We start from the raw sequence: 8,178 nt of genomic DNA, 5'->3' as shown, positions 1-8,178 counted from the left end.
TTCTGGAGCCTTTTGTCTTTGAGTATTGAGGCAGTGGTGTTCATCCTGGGGTACATTTTAAGGAATGTGATTGGGTCCAGTAAACAGAGCAGCTCTCTGGAGGTGTAGTTTCCATCTGTGCTGTTAATCAGGGTCGCCAACTGTACAAAAGTGTATGCAACTTTGGGTTCTCATCTCTTTTGTTCCTCAGTCTGTGACATGAAGCCCTGGTTCTTTGGGAACAAAACATTAGTGGCGGTTATTGTTTGAGATCATTTGAGAATTTTGATTGAACATTTATTGGTTTATTAGCTTTGGTGTTGTGAGAATTTCTCATCAAAATAAATGGGGTCCACAGAAATTTGGTCCAAAAATGGTGTCCCCGCTAAAGAAGTTAATACCACTGGGCTAGTAGGAGTTACCACCCTATTTCTAGTACCGCTCATTTCAAATCAGTCAAGGGAAGTGGCAAGGAGAGAATTAGAACAAGGTCCCTACATCTCTAAAGGGATTCTACCCCCTTCTGTCGTATCATGTCGAAGGTTGTGGCTTGGACTTCCTCTTTCTGGGCAGCAGAGGAGGGGAGAGGGTCGTAGACAGAGGTTCCTCTTTGACCGGTGGGGCTGAGGAGGAGGAGGAGGGGGGTGGTAACCCCAAATCAGGCTCCAGCTTGACCCTGGAGTGGTGAGCGAGGGGACCCAACTTTAGGCTTCTTGGCTGGGGAGGCTTGATGGGTGGCGGGGCAGCTGTGCTGTGAGGATTGACAGGTAGACACACCTGTTGACCAAACCCCACCAGCAACCAGTTGATCTCACTCCATAGATCCCTGTGTCTGGGAAGAGAGGAAGATCATCAATCGCCGTCTTCATCAAAATCATGTCGGACAGAAGGCAAAATGTTTCTTTCCTGCTGTAAGGGATCTGATTGGTCAGTGACCGGTGTCGTGTCTTTGTCATAAAATTGAAGACTTAGTTTTTTATCAAAGATTCTCCGTAATTAGTATTAAGCGACTAAACTGATTAATCATGAAACTAACTAGGCAGTCGGGGGAACCAAGGAAAATATTCAGATTACAAAGTTATAATTTCCTAAACTTTTCGGATATTTTATATCTGATCAATTAGTCTTCGAATGAATGAATTATTTACCTCACGTTAGTCTCATTCCAAATGTCGTAAATTGTTGGTTATCTGCACGAACCCAGTCTTCACTATGTTATCCATACATCGATTTGTCTTAAATTTATTAATTTAGTTTGTTTATGCATTTCTGTGAATTCTACAAAATGGTTTGTATGTCACAGAGTTGATAATTATAATAATCGAAATACTAATCCTTTGCACATGAATGCTCACTCATTCGATATCATTGAACGCGAAGGGGACAATTACAATCTATATATATTTACGCTCAGTGTGTCGTCTTGATAGCTGTTGAAAAGTTTGTTTCTTTTGTAGAATTGTCGGTCGTGATTAGAGGGGATAGTTCAGAGCGACATTCATTCATGTTGTAGAATGGATGTTTCGGCGGTTGTCGTTCTTTGCGTTCAATGATACCAAATTCCTAGCTGCAGACTAGTAATTAATATCAAAGACTTGTTCTTATTCTGTCGGTATCGATAGTCTAAGAGTTTAACCACGTGGTATGGTTAAAAGATTCAGCAATGGTCTGCAACCTTTGTCCTCTCGTAATGGAGAAAAACATGGTCTATTGAGGAATTCTCAAGATTGGGGTTTTATTCGGAATTGCAGAAAAGGGCCTGACCCGAACTGGGCTCATGGGCGGTCCTCTGATTTAGTTCAACTCAAAAGGGAATTGGGAGTTTCCTTCATTAAAAAGTCCAAAATCATATTACACAATTTTACAAACAGTATCATCCTCACTCATTCATCTTATACAACAATTAGATGTAAACCTCATATCTGAGGCTATTACATAAACAGCGTTATGGTAATGTGGCCGCACCGTCTCCCATGAGCTTCACCGAAATGTAACAAACGGACCAGTTCGACGCTGGATTCTTCACCGATCTTTTATACTTTCTCCGGAACATAAATGTTGTTCGGACCTCAAGTTCTGTGAGGTGGAAGAAATTCCTTTGTTCTCTATGAAACTTCCCTCTGTCTCTATACTGTGTGGCCATGAGGCAGGGTCTTCTCTAGGAATTTACGACCTCGCTGACCACAGTAGCCTGGTTGAAGGAGCAGAGAGGGGGATGGTGCTCTCTGTACCCAAAGAGGGCAACGTCATTACACTGGTTAACGAGTGACCTGATGGGTCAGAGGAAGTGGTGGTGTCACCTTGGTAACCAGTCTTCCAGGGCCTTGCGTGTCTCTCCGGTTGGAGATACGGTGTGTGTGTGTGTGTGTGTACACACAGCCACACACACAATAAAAACAAAAAGTAGAATGAAAGTATCCCGTGACAAGACGCCCACTATATAATCCAATAGAACTACCCCTCTGCACCTGATCAGACCACATCACAACATGCAGACTAGAATATGTGATTTGTAGTCCTAAATGAGCCATACCTACCTATGCCAGAGACCTGGTGCCAGGGGAGCCATCTTGGGCCCTACTCCAGGTAGTCGTACCAGGTCCTCCACTGTGTTAGGGATGTGATAATGGGATTTATTTGATCATGTCAATGATTAGAATATTCCACCCTGAAACCATATGATTGTATGAAATTGATTAGAATCATGAGATTATTCTAATGGTGTGTGTGTGGTACCACTAAGTGAGTACTGATGGTGATGGTGGCCACACAAAATATTGACACTTTGGGCCCACTCACTTTTGTTGTCACTGTTTAGACATTAATGGCTGTGTGTTGAGTTATTTTGAGGGGACAGCAAATGTACACTGTTATACAAGCTGTACACTCACTCCTTTACATTGTAGCAAAGTGTCATTTCTTCAGTGTTGTCACATGAAAAGATATACTCAAATATTTACAAAAATGTGAGGGGTGTACTCACTTTTGTGATATACTGTATACATCCGTGTGTGTAGGTTATGTCTATTATAGTATCTTACAAACAGTGTTGGGATAATCAGAATTGGTTGGTAACATAGGTAAGATGTTTTATATTCATCATATGTTTGTAAGTTACTTCTCATCAAGAATGTTATTTTAGTATAATACTGTGGCAGGGTTGCAGTATCTGTTCTACGTCAAGACTAAGTTGCATGGGCCGCAGAGAGGGGAGAGGTCAAGGTGTCATCATGTGTAAACATATCTTTTGCTCCACTGTGTCTGTGTGCCAGTCACTCCCTACTTTTCCCATTGGGGAGTGTCTGGAATCATTCTATGCTCCCCGTAAGCTTGTCCAAGATTGGTTGTATTTAGAATTGGTTGTATCTAAATGACAATTTGATATATGCCTGTTGATATGGAGGATTGGTTTATGGTTCTAGGGTTTGAGTAAGGACACAAAGCTGAACGATTTATTATGTCTATGCTGTCTGACTATGTGTGTTCTTTGCTATTAAAGGATCTCAGTTGCAATGTGTAAGGGGGCTCTCAGAGAATTCATTGATAAGACACTGAATTGATCTGAGAGTCACAGGGTTGTGATAGAGCTCATATAATTAAAGATGGACTTAGTTATCAAACTCTGACTTGTGTGTGTGGTTTGCGCTCATGATTTGGTAAATAGAGGAACATTTCCACGACAACAGACTGAGCAAGATTCGGTGCCGACCTTGGCCGGGGCCACTGAGGGTACTTCCCAGGGTCTCCCTATCTTGAGGGAGGATGGGGAGTAAGTCACGGATTCCCCTAAACTTTGTCGGCTGGGTAGGAGAACATTGTGTGCTAATGTTAGTGTGAATGTGTGTGAGTGAGAAGCCAGTATAAAATGTATTGTTTTGTACAACAGACCGGCGCTCTCGTCAATAAACTTTCTGACTATCGTAGCTGGGCCTCCGTCTGATTCATTTCAACCAGTTTCTTACAAATTCTGGGCTTCAGGCTGAGGACTTCATTGAATTGGGTTTATGAACATAGAGAACATAATTCTCGTGACAGGATGTTCCCTCTAAACTCCCTCTGGAGCATCACTGACGTCTGCTTCAGGTACTTCACCTTGGTCTGGAGGGGGGGTAGGAAAGAAGACAGTAACGACTACCTCATCATCATCATGTGCAGTAACGACTACCTCATCTCTGTACAACACACATGGAATTATCTGTAAGGTCCCTCAGTCGAGCAGTGAATTTCAAACACAGATTCAACCACAAAAACGAGGAAGCTTTTCCAATGTCTCACAAAGTAGAGCAGATGAGTTGGTAGATGGGTAAAAATAAAAAGCCGATATTGAATATCTCTTTCAACATGAAGTTATTAATTACACTTTGGATGGTGTGTCGATACAGGCGTCCTTCCCAACTCAGTTGCCAGAGAGGAAGGAAACTGCTCAGGGATTTTACCATGAGGCCAATGGTGACTTTAAAACAGTTACAGAGTTTAATGGCTGTGATAGGAGGGGATTCAATTATCTGTCCTGCGTTACCCCGGTGGAAGGAGTGTCCGGGATGCCTCTGGAGCATGAGCCAGGTGCCCCTTTCAAAGCCAGCTCAAAACAAAGCGATGTAGGTCAAATCAAATCAAATTGTATTTGTCACATGCGCCGAATACAACAAGTGTAGACTTTTCCGTGAAATGCTTACTTACCCTTAACCAACAGTGCAGTTCAAGAAGAGGAAAATATTGACCAAGTAGACTAAAATAAACAGTAACACAATAAGAATAACAATAACGAGGCTATATACAGGGGGCACCGGTACCGAGTCCACAGGTTAGTTGAGGTAATCAACATGCTGCCTTGTTGACAATATGATCGAGCATTTGAAATGGCCGTTCAGTCTAATCGAACTCCCTGAATATCCAGCAGGTGCGAGCGCTTAGTAATTAGAAGGGGAAAAAGTCCGGAACTAAGGATATTTATAGGGACATGACCGACGGGGGATGTTTACTTTCGACTGACAACCCGCTGCGGTGAGTATGCCTAGTGCACAGGTGTTCTAGGAACTTGTGTTGCAATCATATACCCAAAACAATAGTTTTTAAATGTTACTTGCATCTGGTCTTTTACAGGCTATACCAAATGCAATCCAAAAGGGTTTAGCAACATAATACTGTCTCCTAGTGCACGTTACACTTTTGCAATCTGTGTTTGGCGCCCAGTTTCTAGCCCGATATATTGTAACTCGGTTTAGAAGTAAAACACTAACCTACATGCAATTGAGCCTTTTTTACCGACCTGTGTCTGCAGCCTGGTCTCATGGACTATATGTAACATAGTAACTGTAAATCTGACAGGCTGAAATCTGTATGAAATGTAAAGTTTGGTATTTTTACAGAAGACTGACAGCTACAATAACCAAAAGGGTGGAGGGGTGGGTGTAGTAAAACTGCCGTATAACTATTTGGGTAATAAGCAACTTCATCTACTTTGGAACTAGTTAGCTAAAAGGGTGAAGGTTAGCCAACATGCTAACCACCTTTACTCCTAATGTTTAGCCTAGATAATGTTAGCTACCTAGTTCATGTTGGCCACAACACATTGGAATTTGTAAGATGTCTATTTTTAACATCATATGAAATGGATGTACATCCACGAATACAAATGTAATATATATGCGTACAAAATGGTCTGAGACCTGTTTGGGGAAGCTTCTCCCTGTCTGGTGGTATGTCAGTGGGTAGATGCTTCTGAAATGGAGTGCATGGTTTGCAGTGCCCAGGAAAGAATTTTAAATTCAATTGTATTTTATTAGCCAACCCTTAACCTATATCTCCTAACCTGCTGTGGAAGCTCTAACCTTATAGGTGAAGTCAATTGGCAATCTGGATCCCATCTAGACACAACCTGTATACTGTGCAGTAGGAATACTGGGTCATAACAGACTTGGTGATTTTATTTTTCTCCTTTAGTCATGGTTCTTCCTGGGCTTCAGGTTTGGAGATGGATACTCTTTGCCTGCATTCACTGGCTTTGTGTCTGTCAAGAGACTCCAAGACCGTAAGTCCATCTGCAGTTAGAATTTAGTGATCAGACTTTTGAGAGCAATTTTTCACCTACCCTTTCTGCAGATCTTTATCCCCTCTTGTATATTTCAACTGGCTTTGGGTTTAGAGATGTACTGATTTTCCTGTTGCCGGGTGTGTTCTCTGTAGGGTTTACATGGTAGCCGTTCCTGCAGTGATCCAGGCAGGCTCAGAGGCCAAGCTTTGTGCCAGCCTTCTGCAGCCCAACGAGACCCTGGTCATGACCGTATCTCTGATGGCCGACGGGCAGAACAAGAGACTTCTCCACCAGAGTTCTGACCAAGAGTTTCACCGCTGTTTCCAGTTTCAGGTCAGCCCAGCACTGGTGGACTTCCAGAACCATTCCATTAAGAGTGGACTGTACTGCTCAGCTTTGATGCATCGCTTAGGTTCTTTGTGCAATGCCAGCTTATTTTATGGGAAATGTCAGTGGTGGCCTACCAGAACTTTTCTTCCAATTTGTACCAGGTTTTGATTGAATGCTAGTATATACTATTGAGACAAGTTATATACAGTCAGCCACTTAAAAAGGAGAGGCCTGTAATTTTCATCATAGGTACACTTCAACTATGACAAACAAAATAAGGAAAGAAAATCACATTGTAGGATTTTTAATGAATTTATTTGCAAATGATGGTGGAAAGTATTTGGTCAATAACAAAAGTTTATTTATCTCAATACTTTGTTATATACCCTTTGTTGGCAATGACAGAGGTGAAGACTTACAGAAAACATTTGACAAGGTTTTCACACACTGTTGCTGGTATTTTGGCCCATTCCTCCATGCAGATCTCCTCTAGAGCAGTGATGTTTTGGGGCTGTTGCTGGGCAACACGGACTTCCAACTCCCTCAAGATTTTCTATGGGGTTGAGATCTGGAGACTGGCTAGGCCACTCCAGGACCTTGAAATGCTTCTTACGAAGCCACTCCTTCGTTGCCCGGGCGGTGTGTTTGGGATCATTGTCATGCTGAAAGACCCAGCCACGTTTCATCCTCAATGCCCTTGCTGATGGAAGGAGGTTTTTCACGATGCATGGCCTCATTCATTCTTTCCTTTACACGGATCAGTCGTCCTGGTCCCTTTGCAGAAAAACAGCCCCAACGCATGATGTTTCCACCCCCATGCTTCACAGTAGGTTTGGATGCAACTCAGCATTCTTTGTCCTCCAAACATGACGAGTTGAGTTTTTACCAAAAAGTTATATTTTGGTTTCATCTGACCATATGACATTCTCTTCTTCTGGATCATCCAAATGCTCTCTAGTGAGATCTTGCATGGAGCCCCAGATCGAGGGAGATTATCAGTGGTCTTGTATGTCTTCCATTTCCTAATAATTGCTCCCACAGTTGATTTCTTCAAACCAAGCTACTTACCTATTGCAGATTCAGTCTTCCCAGCCTGGTGCAGGTCTACAATTTTGTTTCTGGTGTCCTTTGACAGCTCTTTGGTCTTGGCCATAGTGGAGTTTGGAGTGTGACTTTTTGAGGTTGTGGACAGGTGTCTTTTTTTATACTGATAACAAGTTCAAACAATTACAAATCCTACAATGTGATTTTTCTGGAGAAAATAAATTCTCATTTTGTCTGTCATAGTTGAAGTGTACCTATGATGAAAATTACAGGCCTCTCCTTTTTAAGTGGGAGAACTTGCACAATTGGTGGCTGACTAGAAATACTTCTTTGCCCCACTGTCTGTAACTTACAGTAGGCTGAATGCATAATGGGATCCCTGCAGGAGTTAAACGCTCTACCTTGAAGTGGCTAGTGGCACGCTCTTACCAACTGGGCCACACGGCACCACATTTGAATGTCCTATGTTATCGGTCCGTTTGTTCACCGGCGTTGCCCTGTTTCCGTCCCTGACAGGCCCCTCGTGTGAATAGCGACAAAGTGCAGAACTTTAAGGGGAGGTTCGAGGAGAAACATTCCTATCAACAGAGGAGAGAAGGGTCCATGATCAACCTACAGCCCGTGACGTTCATCCAAACGGACAACCAATCTACAACCCAGGACAAACGGGTAATGTTAGAGCCGGACACCTTTAGTCTGGTTGCTAAGAAACAGGCCAATTAGGTGTTGGCATGTTCTGTAATGGTTTACGTCCGGGGCTTTGACCTTTTTGGGGCCCTGACCCCATTTTG

At 42.7% G+C, this 8,178-nt stretch overlaps 1 protein-coding gene across 1 annotated transcript; it reads left to right on the top strand.

Annotated features, from left to right (window-relative positions):
• Window positions 1-4,869: 4,869 nt before the first annotated feature.
• LOC116367855 (ovostatin homolog 2-like) lies at window positions 4,870-8,056 on the top strand (the record flags this gene model as incomplete). The annotated part of the gene is made up of 4 exons (XM_031819033.1): window positions 4,870-4,983; window positions 5,923-6,010; window positions 6,166-6,346; window positions 7,904-8,056. Coding segments are annotated over exons 2-4 (420 nt in total), but the record flags the coding sequence as incomplete, so codon positions are not given.
• Window positions 8,057-8,178: the final 122 nt, after the last annotated feature.

The sequence above is a fragment of the Oncorhynchus kisutch genome, unplaced genomic scaffold (assembly GCF_002021735.2).
Source record: "Oncorhynchus kisutch isolate 150728-3 unplaced genomic scaffold, Okis_V2 scaffold1792, whole genome shotgun sequence".
Lineage (NCBI taxonomy): Eukaryota > Metazoa > Chordata > Actinopteri > Salmoniformes > Salmonidae > Oncorhynchus > Oncorhynchus kisutch.
The sequence above is the reverse complement of the archived record's forward strand: the minus strand, read 5'-3'. Positions and strand labels throughout refer to the sequence as shown.